The sequence below is a fragment of the Acanthaster planci genome, linkage group LG06 (assembly GCF_054643075.1).
Source record: "Acanthaster planci isolate LZ-2023a linkage group LG06, COTS_SCS, whole genome shotgun sequence".
NCBI lineage: Eukaryota > Metazoa > Echinodermata > Asteroidea > Valvatida > Acanthasteridae > Acanthaster > Acanthaster planci.
In genome coordinates, this window is record NC_141782.1 from 17,473,504 (window position 1) to 17,492,703 (window position 19,200).

The 19,200-nt window shown below is 41.5% G+C and overlaps 1 protein-coding gene across 1 annotated transcript in view; it reads left to right on the top strand.

Annotated features, from left to right (window-relative positions):
- LOC110982164 (U3 small nucleolar RNA-associated protein 4 homolog) overlaps positions 1-19,200 on the top strand; it is a 37,779-nt gene that overhangs the window by 15,652 nt on the left and 2,927 nt on the right. The window contains exons 11-15 of the mRNA XM_022240410.2: positions 6,091-6,207; positions 7,262-7,360; positions 10,690-10,845; positions 11,547-11,642; positions 12,123-12,308. Coding sequence (XP_022096102.2) covers positions 6,091-6,207; positions 7,262-7,360; positions 10,690-10,845; positions 11,547-11,642; positions 12,123-12,308 — 654 coding nt within the window. The remainder of the gene's footprint in view (positions 1-6,090; positions 6,208-7,261; positions 7,361-10,689; positions 10,846-11,546; positions 11,643-12,122; positions 12,309-19,200) is intronic.

Sequence of the window (19,200 nt, forward strand, 5' to 3'; positions counted from 1 at the left end):
ATGTTTGAGAATGGCTGCACCTTATGTGTGGTGCTTTATTAAAAATGAAGTGAAATCCAGGCACAGGGTGGATGTTTGAGAATGGCTGCACCTTATGTGTGGTGCTTTATTAAAAATGAAGTGAAATCCAGGCACAGGGTGGATGTTTGAGAATGGCTGCACCTTATGTGTGGTACTTTATTAAAAATGAAGTAAAATCCAGGCACAGGGTGGATGTTTGAGAATGGCTGCACCTTATGTGTGGTGCGTTATTAAAAGTGAAGTAAAATCCAGGCACAGGGTGGATGTTTGAGAATGGCTGCACCTTATGTGTGGTGCTTTATTAAAATTGAAGTGAAATCCAGGCACAGGGTGGATGTTTGAGAATGGCTGCACCTTATGTGTGGTACTTTATTAAAATTGAAGTAAAATCCAGGCACAGGGTGGATGTTTTAGAATGGCTGCACCTTATGTGTGGTACTTTATTAAAATTGAAGTGAAATCCAGGCACAGGGTGGATGTTTGAGAATGGCTGCACCTTATGTGTGGTGCTTTATTAAAAATGAAGTAAAATCCAGGCACAGGGTGGATGTTTGAGAATGGCTGCACCTTATGTGTGGTGCTTTCTTTTAATTGGAACCCGCCATCACTGAGTGAATCCAACCAATGTTACATTTTTTTGCGTGCGATTGTCACCAGCTCCTGGATCGAGCAAAAATCAAGCCAGACCAAATTTGGCGAATAACATCGGCAAAAGCGTAGACAGCTGGGCTCAGTGGAACGAAGGAAAAACAAAGACAGCACTTGCAGATGTTGTCTCAAATTACGGGCAGTTTCCTGGGGGGGAAGCAGAGGCCTTGAACCCTGTAATCAGAAGCAGATGGTAAGGTTCCTTAGACATCATGTTTCATCTAACATAAAAGTGACACTTCTGCATCACATACAGACATGTAAGATATGCCCTCAGATGATACTAAACTCACATGTATCCTTTGTTTCGCTGTGCCTGTTTTTGTTTGCTTGTCATCAAAGTCATGCAAACGATTTTTAAAAATTATTCTTGGGATATGGTTTTTTTGACTGTAGTTGTGGAAAACATGGTTGGTCTGCCTTTTAGAAATGCACTTGTTTTCCTATTTAGCATTGCTCCGATGGCATTAAAATGATCACAATTAGCCAAATTTTAGCCCATCCACAGATATATGTGTACCATTATAACTGGTGGAAATGTCATGCTTCACTAGTAATTTATTTTGAAATTTCACATCCAGTGTGACCCATACATCGGTTACTTGTTGCGGTCAATTCCTACCTGTAACCCATTTTGACATTTTCTTTATATTTTCTCTCAAATTTTATTTTCTAAGCATATTAATAAGGATTACGCAAAATAAAAATGGTTCAACCCCAATCATTGCCCTGCAGTTCCTCCCCACAACCTGTGCCATATCTTAAGTCCCAGGACTTTAACCATGGGACATAAAAATTTACTTACGCAAAGCTGCTAAGCCCCAGAAATGCTCATATTACACCTCAGCCAGAGCTGACAGTTGACTTGAATGTGATAGCCACAAGCACCGGGCTTGACTTCAGCAGTAGAGAATAAGGGGGAGGGGAGACGAGAGGAGGGGAGGGGGGGTTTATAGATTAAACATCTGCACATGAATTCGCCGGTCGACCATGCCATGCAGTCTTCGGCTGAGTGGAAACAGACACGCCATCACCCATAATTCCGTTGGCATCTGTCTGGGCAGCACAGTGGGGCCCCATGATTGGTCATTAACAGCAACCTAGGGCAATGCTCTTTTGTGACCGATATACCGGTAACCCCTTATTGTCTGAAGAGAGAAACGAGAGACAGCAAAAAAAAGAGAGACGGGAGAGTTCAATGTTCTTGAGGGGCATTAATGTGCTCCCCTTGTCTATGACGCAGAGTGACTTGTATTATTTAAGGCAGTTGCCGCATAGCTTTTCAATTTCATTCTACACTGACGTTTGGACTGAGTCCGCTCTGTAGGAGATTATCCTGGACAACAATCTTTGTTTGGAGAAGATCCCAGTCACTCCATAGCAAAACAGCTTCATTGTTTTTTTTATATAATCATTCATGACAGGAATGCCAAATTAGAGGATTCTTGATGAATATTTTCAATTGTAAACTTAAACATGAAAAAAAAATTCCGTGGAGTGTGGTTTCTTCTCCAGTACACATACGGGTACATCAGTGATAAACTTCAGCATCACTACAGTATCTCACAAGTTGTCCTTTTTATGTACTAGTGTGTTTGTTACTTTTGGAAGGAGAAATTCTCTAAAAATATTGATAACCTGAGGAGATACATGTATTTCAACGAATAAAAATAAAATCTCCCATCAGTGACTTCCTTTGATGAAAGTTGTAGCTGAGGAAAATGTACCCGCTCAATTTCAAGGGCGCCCCCGTCATTGTGGCAAATGCACGCACACAGAAAGAGCCAAATCCATTACTTGTCTGGCGCATTAACTGTGTCTAGAGTTTTTGAGTACTTTTGCTGTAGGGTGTGGACGTTGCCATTGAAATTAATCAGTCTTATAACAACACTACCCCCTGGCAGGTGGGGATTTACTGACACAAAATCGGCCGACCATGGAAAGAGTGCTGTTTCCATGTCTGCCATTCAGATTAAGACGGCCCCTGGAAGTGAACTAGCTGAGACATTTTCTCACAAAGGAGACATCCAGAATTAGCACAGAACCTTAGGAGTTGTGGAGAATATAGCTTGACAAATGGAAACTGAAATAGGCTTGTGTGACATATTCCCACCTGATTTACCTGCCATTTTTAAGGGTAAAATGGCTGTGAGAGGCAGCATTTTGCGTCTTGACGTTTAGAAACAATAGACAGTTTTAATTTGTTCTCATTAAGAACTTGCCAGAAGATACCGTGATAGAAAAGCAAACTGTGTTACCCGGTACTTCTGCTGAAAGGAACAGTGTTGGAAAGGAATGGTTAGGGAAACTCTTACTTGCAGTCTCACTGCAAGTTGAGCTTTCCTTTTTTCTCTCAGTCTTTTCTTGGGTATCACAGAATTTTTGTTTCGTACGGAAATTTCTGTCTGCCTGATTATCCAGATTTTGATAAATCTGAGATCTCTGGTCACACTTGTGACTGCTACTGCGAATAAATTAACAAAGACCAGTGCTGTGTTTTGAGCAAGGTCAGGTACAAGAAACAGATTTTTCTGTGTGTAATCTGGCACCAGGGGCCCTTTTTTGTACGTAATATTGTGTACGGTCCTTCACCCTCCTAGACAAACTGGAATGATTTATTTCATCAGGCCGGTATTAGTCAAACTTGCCGCTAGTGGCCAACGTGCATTCCAGTCTGTTATTTGGCCCGTTTCCACCTCTTGCAAAACAGGGTAATGCTTCGCTATCAGACGGGGAGAACCGAAGAGCCGTGTGATTGACCGAGTGAGGATATGAGAGGAAATATGTTTGGACTGTACTTAAAGTGCAGTGATGCATGGGTAATTGGGGCGGGTGTCTTGTGAATATTTTATTTTAAAGTTTTTGGGCAAGATCTCCGCATACAATTTGTTCTTTCTTGATAGAAGTTTAAGTGTAACTTGCATCAAAACTGGTCTGTACATGTAGTTCCAGAGCTGAAAGTGAAGTGTTTCAACAACTGTACGTTTGTTGTACTCAAGCATTCGGTGTAATTGTCTTCCAAAGTCTTTTGTTCTTGAAGTGAGAAGTTTTCAACCAGAGTGTAAATTTCGTGCAAAACTTCTGCATCAAAACGCTCATTAATATTCCCCTTGTGCGTTTCTTGGCGGAGATTGGGCTAAGAAATTAGATTAACAAGAAATACCCTGGAATTGATTGATGGCAATGCAGTTACTGCCAGCACACAGGAGGATATTGAATCACAAGCTAATATGAGACAAGACAAGTGGGTGATTAGAAGTGCAGTGTTTTCCCTCGTGGGCATGTATCCCCCATTGATTTTTTTTCCCTCCTCCCTTCCCTCCCCGACATACCAACATGACTAATCATGTTGTGAGTAGTGTTCGATTGCTAAGCCCCTGAAACACAACCCCAAGTTGTCGTCCCTCTCGCTGTGTCTCTCCTGTAGCCCCCCCCCTTCCGATCCCAAACAGATACAAACTCCTTGTGGGCTTGTAGGGCATTCAGACACTGGGAAACGGCCACTGCTGTCGCCACTGTCTGGCCCACACAGCCTTGTAGCCCTGGCACAGTTGAATGAACTTGGATGGATTTCAATATCCTCCACTCGTAGTTTCGATCCAGCCACGTAGAGGGGTTGCACTTCATGTGCAGTCGCTGACGAGTGACAATGGAGATGAGTGTACAAGTCCTAGTACAAGGCACAGAAGAAAGAATGACTGCTTGAAAGGTTATTGAACCACTATTGTCTGGCTCCTCAGGTTCAGCTACTACGATACTGGGGATTACTCTTGCCAGAACCAGGTTGTTTAAGATGCTTTAAAATGTCACAGCACCTGTCTTTGCGGGTGTAGACAGTGAAACATTCCTCTGGATGGGAAGCCTGTCCTCTTTTTTTTTTAGGCCTACTGAATCACTGCATCTTGTTAAAATAAATTCATTGCAATGCAAAACTCATAGTGACATTGTAAAATAATCTTGAGTATTGCTTTACATATCCACGTCAATTTGACTTGCAGAGAAGAAAAAAAAAGTTAATGTTCACTGACAGTATTTTGTTTCCTAGCCAAGGCATGTCATGTGTGGATCCCCTGAGAAGTTTACGTTTGGTCATAAATTTGGTTGTCTTCTGAGGCCATAAAAAACGTGACTCTTATGCCAGTGATGGTGGTTGTGGTGGGTCAGCACTCCATCCTGGGGGGGGGGGACGATTTGATCTGAGGGTATTCAAATTTACAGTCTTGGGTGTTTATACCTCAGTAGCTGTAGCAACTCTTTTGAAATCTACCAGGGAAAATTGTGGAATGACCAAAGAGTGGATGTGAAATTGCTTCATTTGACATTTATTTCTTCAACTCCTTAACTTCCTCATCCTTTTTTTTCTTGGTTGGTATTCTTCCTTAATCCCTTACCAATCTGCCATTGTGCAGGGAAACCAGTGTAACAGATTTGGGGCTTTAACTTACAAGGGGAGATTGAGTTGACAGAACTGTAAGGATTAAGCGGGGGACTGTTTTTCTCATATCGGCACATGTATCCAATGAGCGCTCTGGTTTTAACAAACCTGATCGCTTCAAGCATTTTTCCTGAAAATAATTTTTGCAGAACTATCAGGGCTTTTACGTGAAATAATTCCAATTAGCATCAGATCACAAACATAAAGTTGAGATGAGTCATTTGAAATAACTCACTTTTTGATTTCCAGTTATATGAAAATTTAAGTATTAATAGCAAAAAGGGGGCTGTTTGGTCAATAAGACAATACCTTTTAACTTTGTTATCAGAATCATCATAAGAAGGCCTCATTTGATGAAAACTACATGTGGTTGCAAGAAATGATGCAACAAGCTTGCTATTTGTGGTCCTCTTTTTTTCATGCAAAGATATTTTATTTTTAAGTGTTAGAATAGAAAAGATTTACATAATTAACAATGTATGGAGTGTTGTACTGTTTGAATGTTTGGCAGAGCGTTAAGTCATGGGAATTTTGTGATTTCAAAGACATGCAGCTTTTTTTGCTGTAGCAGTTTGTATTTCACCTCGAGCATTTTGGTTTTTTTTTTATTCAAGAAGTCCATGTGGACTTCAAGTTTGACCGACTGTTGTTCATTGCAGTGTTGGTTGTTACATGTTGTGTGACATTATTGTTACAGTAACGAGATCACTGTCCTACATGTATCTGATAAACACACATGTACATGTACATTGTCCTCCATAGAAGAGACAGTAGTCGTTAGCGTGTAATTGATGTGACAACCATCTGCGGTATAGAAAAATGACGTTGTGAGATCAGTTTTTCTTTTTTTTTTAATTGTCGGCCGCTTTGATCTCTTGTCACCAATGTGAATGCCACATTTTGATGTATTTCCCCCTCCCCGCATCTTCCAAAGTGTTTATTTATCACTCTGGTTTCCGTCTCCTGCTATTTACCCTAACAATCAGAATGGGGAACACATTGCCTGCAGTGCTATCAGCAGCTGTGGCAGATGGCTGGCCTACTCAGATGTGGAGCGCGTGCGCATGTTTCACCTCAACCACTCCCCGCTGTCGTTATCAAAGGTAAGAAGTCTAGTGTCTGTCCAACATATCCCTGCCTTCTGGCATCTCTTGCAATGACACTCCCATTGAAATGTTTGAAACCCCCTCCCCCCAAAAAAGACGTTTAAAGGTAGTCGCCTGTTCAGGATTTTCTAAGCAAAAGTATAGTGGCTGCTATCCTTAAATAATGTTTTATTTATGTCACTGCTGTCGTTCCACAGGATCTTTTATTATTATATATAGCCAAATCCGAGGAACCGCCATTCCTGCAGGGCCATCACACTCTTGCACGTGTCTTGACTTCAGCATGTGCGTACTTCGGCAAGTCGCAACATTCATTTGGTCCGAGAAAAATGTAACACGTGCGTACCACCTGCGTGCAAACAGGATGGCCCCACAGTCATGGCTTCTAATTTTTTTTGGCCGGATTTGTCTATAAGGATTCATTCAAATAATGCCTTTGGGCTGAGCAACATGAAATTTATGCAGCTGGTTTTTTGTTTTATATTTTTTTAAAGGGAAAAACTTGTAAGCACTTTGCCGTTTGATGTCGAGATTACAGTGGTATCCATGTGCATGTCTGCATACACTGTAGACTTAGTATGGGAATAGCTACTGATTTTCAAGATGTATTTTTGCATTGGGGAGATGTTAATTTATATAACGGGTTTTGCTCTTACCCAACATATATATTAATAAACACTGTGTGCTCAGTGCTTGTCCGAGAGCTTGCGAAAAAAGTCACAAGCTTACTCGGGTGGGACTTATATAATATAAATTAACATCTCCCCATCGCACACCTTTTTAATGTACCGGTATACAGAACAATTTTCGTTAGAATGTGTACAACTGCATGTTGTCTTTGTGTGTGAATGCTGGTCATATCTGTCATTTCTTTGTCTTGGTCGTTGTTTAGGATTATCCTTGAGCCGAGTCCAAAATGCGACACTACAATCAGTGCGTATACTTATTTTTTAATGTTGAAAATGATTGCATCGATCACAGACAGAGCCAGCCCCCAAACCTTTCTGTGATCACGTTTGTCTTGGTAATGGCTACGTTCTTGTCTTTGCAGGTTCCTGCCTTACCATCCAGCTTACATCCAGCTCATCTAATGGCATTCACCAAGACCTCTGAGAAGCTAGTTCTGGCATCCCATCAAGGCTTAATTCAGGTGATAAGCTCTGCAGACTGTCCTTTTCTCCCACTCCTCCTCCATACTGTCTTGGAGTCCCCCTCCCCATAAACATAAAGAGGTATGACTTGTTCTATTTTCGCGAGATGACTATTTTCAGGCACGCAACTTTTTCTTGGATCAGCCGATTTCCTCGTTTTTCACTTCACACTCATGCTATTGAAAATGAAAAACACACTGTACAAAGTCTTGTCAAGATTGAAATTTCCTAGGTTCTTTTGTCCTAGTCCAAGTTGCATGCCTGTATCTTAGACCACGCACTCTTAAGCCATTTCCTCAATACCGGTGAGTGGGCTTTCACATGTATCCATATAGAACTGCACGAATGCGCATACATTTGTGGTCATGTTTGTACAGGCACACGTTGTTTGTAGTTGTGGGGACGACACGTGTTGAAATTTAAAACAGTATAGCAACAAAATTACAACTCGGTCTCGACATTCCTAACAAAGGAAATTGTCCACTCAACACAGCAACTGCACGGGCACACTTTATGCATGGGCAAATTACTGACCTAGATATTCCACACGAGGAAGTTACAACCAAAAAATATTTTGCATTTTGACCCAAAACACATCTTCTTTTGTCCATTAGTTACTTCAAAGCATGAGGTCAATATTTATTTTGTGTTGATGTAATTCTTAAATTTAATTCAGTTCATTTATTTCCACAGCGTTCATAGTGTCTGGGAGCCTTAAATTGCTCTGAGTTTGCAAAGGAATCCTTGCATGTCTGTCAATTATGTAAAATGCTTTGTAAACATTCTTGCGCTGATTTGAATCATTCTTAGCCAACTGCAGTCATTAACCATGCCCCATGTGGTTCTTGTACATTTGAGCCAGAGGTCATTTGGTAAGAGGTTGTCATTTTATGAAAAATTGTAAAATCCCTCTTTTGTTGCATTTCCGCTGTTGATAATTTCAGGTGCGTTTAGTCAATAATGTTGGCTGTGGAAATACACACAGAAGTTGATTACACATTAACCCTAGGGTGTATGTAAAATCATTTTGAAATCAGAGAAGGGTCAAAAGTCACTCGGCAGTCACCAGTGGTGATTGGTTAGAAAAATGTGCACATTTGTTCCCGTTTTTTTTTTATTCACATTGTTAGCTGTAACAGTAGTGAGGCCATGAAGTGGATGGACAGTCTTGGTCAAAGGTCACTTGTTGGAAAATAGTGCAGAATAATTCTTTTTCAACATGTAATTGAAACTGATTCCAGCCACACAATGTCATTTACAGCCCTGGAAAGATTACCAATTTGTTTCTTTGGAATCTAGCCTGAAGGAGAAAAGTCACCTGCTGGTCAGACGAGATCCTTCATTTCCTGTATGAACTTGTCAAAACTGGCTGACATACGTGCTTCATGAAACGCATTCTGCTTTCGTTGGCCTGTATTAAACCTGTGAACATTTTGCAGCTTTGGGAAAAGGTTATTCAACAACTTATACAACATGCCACCTTGAGCGTGGGTCTCCTTCTTTTAATACTAGATGATCAAAGTGCTGAAAGGCATCTGAATCATCTGGAAAATGTAGTGATCTCAGGATGATACACACCCTTTGCCTAAGCTCCTGGCTTGCTAAGGATTGCACAAGATTTCCTGACAGTGGAACTTTCGAGTATATCAGTGAAACCAGAAACCACAGTTTAAAAAAATGAAATTTGTACCGAGTATTAATGAAGCTATAGACACGTCCATGTGAACTGTCGTACATTTGACTCGTGAAATATTCCTAAAGGATGACAGATTTTTGCTTTCAAAGCAAATGCTGCAGTTCTGGAAATCATACAGACAGCAAAGTGACCCTGGTTCCGGATTGAATTTGTTCCTTCAGTTACTTTCCTTCAGCATGTGTGTAGTCTCCTTAACTATGATGCCGGTGTGTGTGTGTACTTGCCATCAACATTGTTTCCAAGCTTGTAGGTGCCGTTTCACTCACAGTGGGGAATCATTAAAATAGGTTTGCTGGCAGTTGGATCAAAGACCACTGATGCCTTTGCTTACGTTGACTAGTCATTTTGGAGAGACTTCAGATCAGTTTATTAGTATACAAATGTTTGTGTTGACTCTAGCTACAGAATAGTTACCAGTAAATTACCAGAAACTAGTCTTTAATGTGGCCTCCGTGCAGGAACCCTTGTCAACAGGGTAATGAGAGATATGACAGCCACGTGAATGCCTTGGTACACCTAATTTCCACATGAAGATGTGATGGGTTTATTGTGCACATTCCGATGAAAATTATTTGGCAGTTGTGCATCTGGTTGGTTCCCCTTGGGGCATTCTCATAATAGATCACACAGTGTCATCTCCTGTTGGCGCACATAGTCCACGTTTTTTGGAGATGCAGTCCTAATATTTGTAGTTGACCTCAAGAAAATCCCGGATAGAATGAACATACTACAATAAGCCCTCGTCACGTGCCTCTAAAGTTATGTGTGTACAGCTTGATATCTGCAGATTCAGTGCAGTTTCAGCACTTTAGTCTTTCTGATTCTTGCAGTCACAATTTTAAACATTTGTCATTGCTGTTTCAACTTTATTTACAGTTACAAATGGGTCATTCTATAAATTCGGGTTCCAAAGTGTGACATTTTTGTGTCCCAGTCTTACCTGACCAGTGCATTTGACATGGAAATATCTCTGAAATAGATTTCAAACTGTTATTATTTTGTTTGGCAGGTAATTTGCATTAATTCATCACTTTTGGAAATTAGAAATTTAGTTCTGAACTTACAGAATCACGTCTGATGTGACAGGGACACAGAAAAAATTGGACCCCTGATTTATAGAATGACCCCAAATTCACATTTCATTTCCAACAACACAAGCATGATTTCCGCTGCATTGATGCTTTGCTCAATTGGTGTTCACTCGATGCATTGGCACATATCTGTACAAAAACACATGCCTGGTGAATGAGAAAGCCAGTACCCACTTCATACAAACTATGGATAGAGCAAACTTTGGGCTAGGTTTCACAGACTGAGACAGAAGAAAAGTTTTGTCTCTAAGATGGGGGGGGCCACCTGGGACAAAGAATAGAACCTACAGAATGAGAGTCTGAAATCCCAAATCACTTGTCATCCTGGAGTAGAGTTAAGTGCAGTTGATAAAGAGCTCAACTTGATACCCCAGAAGTTCCTGAGAAGTTCCTCAGTTTCCTGTATTTCACAAGCTTTGTCATTAAAGACTATTCTGATAAATGAATATTAACAGTTCACTCCTGTGTGTCATTGAAAAGCAACGTAGACAGGATGGCAGTGTTCTCATCTTTACAAAAAGTTTCTTGATCCAATCTTTAGGTGATACAGGTGGACAGCATTCAGCCCACAGTGCAGCACTCATTCCCTCCCATGGAAGACTCCATCAACCAGCTGTCTGTCACCGACAATGGAAAATTCATCGCTGCCGCTGATAACAAAGGCAACATCTTTGTCTATAACTTGGACAGCAGAAAGGTATTGTCTGGCCTCCAACAGAGTGTCACTGGTTTGCACCTCTCATGAACCCATCATGCTTGATATGCTGGCCTTGTGAAGTGACTAAGAGTGTGTTTGTCAAAGAGGAAATAGGCTATTGCCAGATGGTCGACTCTGCGCTGTGTTCATTGTTGCTTCATGGTCCCATTAGTTAGTGCATTACCCTTTCTTTAAGGAGTCTGTGATGTGGATGTGAATCAGCTCCAGATTGGGAAGCGTGGGCTTTCAGCTTGTGCCCTTGAGCAGGATAGTTCGCAACAGTAATTCTGTCGTGCAACCATGGAATCCTTTGGTTACCGTGGCACAGTAGCAGCTTTTAAGAATGGAAGTTGTGCTGTTCGGTGTGCTTCCACAGAAGTGGTGTGAAGCATACTTAACTGTAAACTGGGAATATTGGATGCATTATGTAACAGTTGAAATAGTTTTCAATAAAGGTATTTCGTAAGTCCTTTTCTGTTCTGGACAAGCTTTTTATTCTAAAACAGGAATCTAATGCGGGGTCATATTTGCACCTGTTATGGTCCATTGTGAATACAACTATAACCCTTTATTCACTCTTGGGTTGCTACCGATCCTACCACCCCCCAAAAAAATCTGTGAACAGCTCAACCAATCTCCCAAATTTCAGAAATTTGAGGTAGTCACACTGACTGTCCGTCTTTTCCTTGTTGTTTCACCAGCTTCAGTGCCGTCTGCCCGGTTACAAGCACCAGCCGTGTGCCTTAGCCATCAATCCACACACACAGCATCTGACGATTGTCTACACAGATCGCACTGTGGGTTGATGTTTTTTTATGTTGTCTAGGTGCATTAGTGTCACGTGCAGGAGCTTAAGGTGGCTAACTTAACCTGTGATAAAGGTTTCGCTTTGACATCAGTCTTAGTTTGATGAGTTCAGAACCTGCAAGCATTCATGAGGGCACACACCCCACTTCCCTGTAGACATTTAATCAGAATTAACTGGAAAATAAGAATGATGTAGGACAGTGTGTTTGACTCAGAGAGATATACGGCTGTGTTTGTGAAGTACCTTTTTAATTTTTTGGTAATTTAACCATCAGAATCCCATCTGTTTCATTTTTATCAACTCTGCCCCACTTTCCACCCCTGCAAAAATATAATGATGATTTTCAAAAAGACAAACCAAAGAAACAGGGATAGATGCATTGCCTGGCCAGTTTGGTGAAACCGTTCCCCAAAATTAAGACTCACTTAATGATGCTCTCTTACGCCCTCCCCCCACCCCTGCCACTTAGATTGCAGAATTTGACTTTATCCGCAAGGGCTTCAGTGCGTGGACCAAGAGGCTTCACAAAGTGGGCCACCACGAAGCCTGGCTGAGCCGACGAGAGACCATCACAGCCGTCACTTTTGACCCCATGGGCCCAGATCGCATGCTGTTGCAGGACTCGCAGGCATTTTATGTCATTGATAAGAAGAAGGTAAAACTGGCCACATTTTTGGGGACTGTAAAAATCTCATCACGGATTCAGCAAGAGAAGTACTGTTTGCAACGTGCATCGCTTCATTCCATGTAGGGGCACCACTTTGGCAACATTATTTCAATAGTATGATTCATTGAAAAGGATGACAAGTTCTTTCTCAAAGGGTCCATGATGTAAATTTCACCTTTAAATGTGGACCATTCTATTTCTCTCAAATTTGAGATAACTGTTCAGTTACTCTTATTAAAATATGGACATGTTTATGCAGTTAACATTCTTCCATGCTTTTCCTAACAAATGAGAGCACTTCCGCAGTGATGTCATTAGACGGCACTCAGTATTGATCTTATCTGTTCAAGTTGTTGACCAAAATTTGCTCATACAAAAAAATTGTGAAAATATTTTGCTTACTGGCTAACTGTACTGAAACAACAATTCACCCTTTATGGCAGCAACACATCCAACAATTGAGAAGACAAACATGAAAATGCCCAGCAAAAGTTGAAAACTTGGTTAAATGAGACACAAAGGAGTACTATTCAACAAGAACTGTGTCAAAAAAGTTCCATTGCACGTCCCTTTGTTGAAAATTTCCATTTTTCTTACCCAAAGTAAATGCAAAGCAAAGCTTTGTGTTTTTGTGGTCTGTTGTCTTCCAGACTTTACTGAAGAAATGGAACTCTGAAATCGTTTAAAGCTCCGTTAGTCAGTGTTATGATAGTGTTCTTACTGTCAATCTCACCACATAAAGTATTTCTGTACTGCTCATGCCCAGTGATGCTTTGTTTCATAAGCATGGTTATTGTTCTGTTCAGCAACACTCCCCGAGGAATGCCAAACAAGTCTGCTAAGCACAGTCCAGCTCACTGCATTTGGAGTCTCTTACCCACTTTGTGCCAGAGGACGTGTCAACACAATCTAACTCTCTGTATACACGGGCCCAAAAAAAGCAGTTAGGGTTGCAAATAGAAATATCGTACAAACGACGCTTGGAAGTGTTTATGGTGTTTAGCTGGATATTGAAAGTTAGCTCCTAAATAGCTTATTAAGTCTCCTCCTCTCACAGCCGTCTGCGTAGAAGTCAAGCTGCATTTTATGTTGCTTGACTGGCAAACATCACACCAAAGTAGCTAAGTTCTAAACACTGTACCAATCTTAGGAAGTCCCACCTGTAGCTAAAAGAAGTGCCTGTTGTGTCTGAGTTGGTAGCGGCAGTATCACAACTGGAGGAAGGGTCATTGATTGATAATTTATGCTTGCATCACTGGAAACATGAATTATGCAAGAGTGTGTTGCTTGCACAAAGATGAGGCATGGTATCCACGGATGGTTAGCTGTACTTTAGTCACAGATGGCAGCTGTTTCCTTGCTTTTTCCTTTAGTTGAGGCACCGTCATGAATTCCACGTCTGTGGACTTCGCTGGCATGTCAGTCGTCTGCACTCATTTCATCCATCTGTAGGAAACAGCTTTTTTTCCTTTGGTGATGTAAAGGCTGCCAAATGCACAGATTTGGTCTTTGAAGGTTGATACAAAAATCCTAAGCCTTTTTTTTTTCTTGACAACATGACTCGAAAATATATGTCATTGCAGCAGACTTTTGTTTCAAATCTTGTACAGTATGCAAATTGAAATCGAATGGAAGGATTAAACTAACTTGGCAAAAACAAGATGTCACCCTGTCGTCCTGAAAAAACATTGTTCTTTCCTCCAGTTATTCCACTGCCACCTTCTGAATTACATGTATTAGCATGCGCATAATTTGGTACAACTAAAGTCCAACTGTAGCCACAGGATGCAAAGCCACAACTCGCACAGAGAAGCTCCATTATTGAACTAACATTTGCTTTAGAGCCCCCCCCCATATAGCTTCCACAGCATTCTATTAATAGTGACAGAAATAGCCTTGGGCTGCTTTCTGTCAATAGCAATAGTAAAAAACTCCCCGGAAGAAATTCTGTCCTCAAGAGGGGGGATATGTGCCGATAAATGGTGGGAATTGTAGGGATCCAGTCGGTAATATCTGTGGAGAGTAGTGTCACTGTACAGACAGAAAAAGAAGAAAATCCATATCTGGATCATGTAATGAGACACGGCAGGCAGTCACAGTAAAATTCTTGGGCTGAGAATAGAGGCCTGATGATAATTTATGCATGGAGCACTTAGGTGGAAACCTGGTTTTTTATTCTTAGCTTTGTTACCAAACTTTTTTGGTCAGCGAAATTCTAATTAAGGAGCTCTGTAAGTCATTGCAAGACACACATTTGAAGAATACAATGTGAAGTGATCTTTTAAGTTAACGGAAAACAGAGGGAGTGCCGAGTTGAATGACTTTTTAAAAAGATTTTATATTGACATGAGGTCATTCACAATAAGGTGAAGTGGCACAGTGTTATGATTTGGGCAGTAGTGCATTTCTGTCTAACATTTGTAAATTGTTAGTGGTCACAAGAAGGTCCTTTTTATGTGCTGCCCTCTTTTGTCTTTAGATGCAGTCCATGCATGTACAATCTTTCCTGCCCGCATTACCAGTCAGAAATATGTATGGTGTAATATAATTACCAAAACAGTGCAGAAGTACAGCAAAAACATTGGGTATGACTTTCATTTTTATCATAGCCAAGGCTCCGTTGGAATATGTCTCATGAATAAGAGCTGTTTTTACACTCTAATATTACACTGTGTAGTTGCTTGATAGGATGGCATGTTACTATCACAATATCTTGAAATTTTAACATCAGTTGGTGTCTTTATGCTGGTTCCTGCACACGTTAATAAATTACGGGCATCAGCTCTTCTCGTGGACTATTCTTAGCTCATATTACAACACATGTAGATGGCTGTTTTGGGAAACGTGAGCAAGCATTCCCGCTGTGAATTCTTATATTTCTCTGAAAGCTGGCAATTTGAATAAATCCCCTCTCCTGCCGGTTAGAGTCATGTCAAGGGGTGTTGGTAAGCATAACTCGGTGTCCGTACAATTGGTGATGGTTTACACCTCATCACTAGGAGGATTGAGACAAGACCGCCTTCAGAGATGACATGCTGATCAATTTCTCACCATGAGTGGCCATGTCTGCAGGCCTAGATAAACATTCATGTTGAATGGGCTGATCTTCTAGATGAATGATCGTGTCATGTTGCACATTAATATAGAAGAAGGAAAAAAAAAAAACCAGTTTGTGATAGGCAGATGAGACTTGTTTTGCAATTGATGGGTGGGTTATTGGAAGCAGACAAGAAGCTCCACTTTCCCACTCGATGCTTGTGGTCTCCCCCACTTAAAACCGAGACAGTGGAACTTATTGCCTGTGTCCAGTGTCAGTTTTAATCGATATCTGCCTCTCCATAGCAACCTTGTGGTGGCGCACTGTGTTGTAAATCGCCTGTATTGCCAGGTATGAAATCAGGTTCTGAGTCGCTAGGGTTTTCTCTTCCTGTCTTCAAACTGCAGAAACTGAGTACAGGTATCTTTTTACTTTAATCAGGTGCAGGAAAGTCGCGAGGCATTTTTCCGGGGGGGGGGGAGAGGGACAGAGGAGTATTTGATTGCACAAGATGAAAGGAGCACCCATGAGCAACATGTTGAGATAACAAGAAAGAAATGGAAGGGACAGGAGTTTGTGAATGGAAGTGGGGACATATACCCTGGAGCAGCTGTCAGTGATGAATAGAAAGGTGTGTCGTCATGCCCAACTAACGGCCCTAATCCTGGCTGGAATGAATTGCCTCGTCCTGTCGCTTCCCCTCAGACCACCTGGAGGTGGGTAGAGGCTCAGGACTTTCTGTGTGCGCTCAGAAAAGCCTCATTGCAATCTCGTCACAATTTTCTGGCATGTCTGCCTGAATGGCATACTGGAATCTCAATGTTGAGTGGCAAGATTGAAATCCAAAAAACAGGGCATCTTGCAACTGAATACAGAACTGCCACTAGGGTTTTTGTAGTTTTTTGAATGATCGTGACCCATTTGTCAGAAAAATGTTACATGGGAATGGGAGTTCGGCTGGGGGCTGTTGAGCTAGGAATGCTCTGTCTATACTTCCAAACTTGTGTCAAGATATCTCTAGTTCACTGGTTACCACTGCCATGCCCTAATATCAGAGCAGTATCAAAGGTCTTAAAGCTCAGTGCTTATGTTGTTTGTTGCTTGAATATCTGACGGGGTTTTTAAATCCAGGGCTGGGTTGGGAGAAGGAGCGATTTTGTACCCCCTCTTTTTGGTCATGGGGAACCGCAGTGGGTTATCTTCCTGGATTTTTGTACCTGGACTAATAAACAAGTGTTGGTTATGATGACCATGCAAAAATGGCACGAGGTGTGAAAGGAGTGAAAAGGTTGAATGGCGATGCAACATGTATGTTTTCCTTCACATTGAAAATCAAGTGCAAAATGTTGGCAAGGAATGTAAAACATGTTTTGTGGGTATAAATACATAAATACTCTTTTAATTATCCTCCATTGCCTGTGGTAGTTGGCATTCAGATTTTTGATTTATTTATATATTTTTTTTTTTGGTACTCCAGGCTTGCCACACCTATATTCTTCATATCCCTTTAAACAGTATGCGAAGTGAAAAAAAACTTGAAAAGTGTTCACTGAAAGGAACTGGAATACCTTGTACATGTATATGCGGGTACAAAAACCCATTAAACTGAAAAACATACAATGCTGACTTTAAACAAATCGTAAAAATGTTGTAAAATGTGATCGTTTTCAGCGAGACTGAATGTTGGCAATGAACAGTGGAAGCAGTAAAAGGTTGTAAAGTGCATGTGCAAATTGAATTTGAGCCTTTCTGTTAGTTCCCATCTGTCAAATGTCAGGACGAACTTGCAGACATTTGGCCGTTAAGTAAGAACTCTTTGAAATGTGAGTGGGCTGTCAGAAAGGAAAAAAAAAAAGAGAAAACCTCAGAACGATATTTGCAGGGAGCCTGAAAGGATTTGAGCTAAGAATGAAATGGATTTTAACGTACAATAAGGGTATGAATGTGCATCATTAATGTGAGTTTTGGTACAGATGTTCATGAAAATATTGTAAACCTGGCTAAGCAGTGTAGTTGCTGCAGCGTTGCTATGGAACCTAAAATGAAGGCACTAAGCATGGGCGCACAACTGAAATGATGTAATGTGTGCTTCTTTAAAAGTAACATTTTGCTTTTTTAAAAGCAGTTTCTTCATGCGAGCGAATAGTTAAATTGTGCTGGTAGATTTTGACAATATTTCAAACGTGGGAGGAAGGATAATTTATACTCATGCACGTGTGTGGAGCCAAGCAGAAATCTGTACAGAGGATCTCTACAGAAATGTGAACATTTATTCAATTTCATGTTAAGGTAACTTTGTTAAATGTTATGTTTTTTTGATATTATGGTTTGTAGAAGAGATAGTTTTTGTTAAATGTTGCTCCCCATGTTATACAAAATTATGCCTAGGCTTACCAAATTACGAAACATGATCAAACTGGCTACATTTGGTATATACAAGCAAGGGATTTACTTGTATATACAGTTCAATGTGAGGGATTTTGAATTGGATCCACGAGAACATCACTTCCTCAGTGAAATCAGCCTGGAGATTTGGACACATTTTGTGGGGCCTGAATGCCTAGCTGATCAGCACAGCTAGGCATTCAGGCCGATTTGGACACATTTGGTGGGGCCTGAATGCCTAGCTGATCAGCACAGGTAGGCATTCAGGCCGATTTGGACACATTTTGTGGGGCCTGAATGCCTAGCTGATCAGCACAGCTAGGCATTCAGGCCGATTTGGACACATTTGGTGGGGCCTGGATGTCTCGCTGATCAGCACAGGTAGGCATTCAGGCCGATTTGGACACATTTTGTGGGGCCTGAATGCCTAACTGATCAGCACAGGTAGGCATTCAGGCCGATTTGGACACGTTTGGTGGGGCCTGGATGTCTCGCTGATCAGCACAGGTAGGCATTCAGGCCGATTTGGACACATTTTGTGGGGCCTGGATGCCTAGCTGATCAGCACAGCTAGGCATTCAGGCCGATTTGGACACATTTGGTGGGGCCTGGATTCCTAGCTGATCAGCACAGCTAGGCATTCAGGCCGATTTGGACACATTTGGTGGGGCCTGGATGTCTCGCTGATCAGCACAGGTAGGCATTCAGGCCGATTTGGACACATTTGGTGGGGCCTGAATGCCTAGCTGATCAGCAAAGCTAGGCATTCAGGCCGATTTGGACACATTTTGTGGGGCCTGAATGCCTAGCTGATCAGCAAAGCTAGGCATTCAGGCCGATTTGGACACATTTGGTGGGGCCTGGATTCCTAGCTGATCAGCAAAGCTAGGCATTCAGGCCGATTTGGACACATTTTGTGGGGCCTGGATGTCTAGCTGATCAGCACAGGTAGGCATTCAGGCCGATTTGGACACATTTGGTGGGGCCTGGATTCCTAGCTGATCAGCAAAGCTAGGCATTCAGGCCGATTTGGACACATTTTGTGGGGCCTGGATGTCTAGCTGATCAGCTCAGCTTGTGCTCAGGAAGAAGAATTGGACATGTGTCTTTATATGAGCAATTCAAATTTATCACATTGCATAAAACAGGTGGACTATTTTGGGGACAAGTGTATATGTAAACCCCATGCCAGCAACGAAGAAGAAATAAATGAGTACTGTGAGATATGTGTGACACAGGGTCTCTTTGAGATGATTGGTTGCCAGTGTTGGGTGTCGTGAGTTTCTTGCCTGAAAAATGGGACTGGGGACAAGGCCTGACCAAAGTTGAACTTTGGTATATCAGTCGGGATGTAACTGTAAACCCTACTTGTTTCACTTGATATGTTGAACATTTTTCTGCCTTGTTGAAAATTATTTCTGTGTTCTTGCCCCCGGTATCACTGTCCTTTTTTCTTTC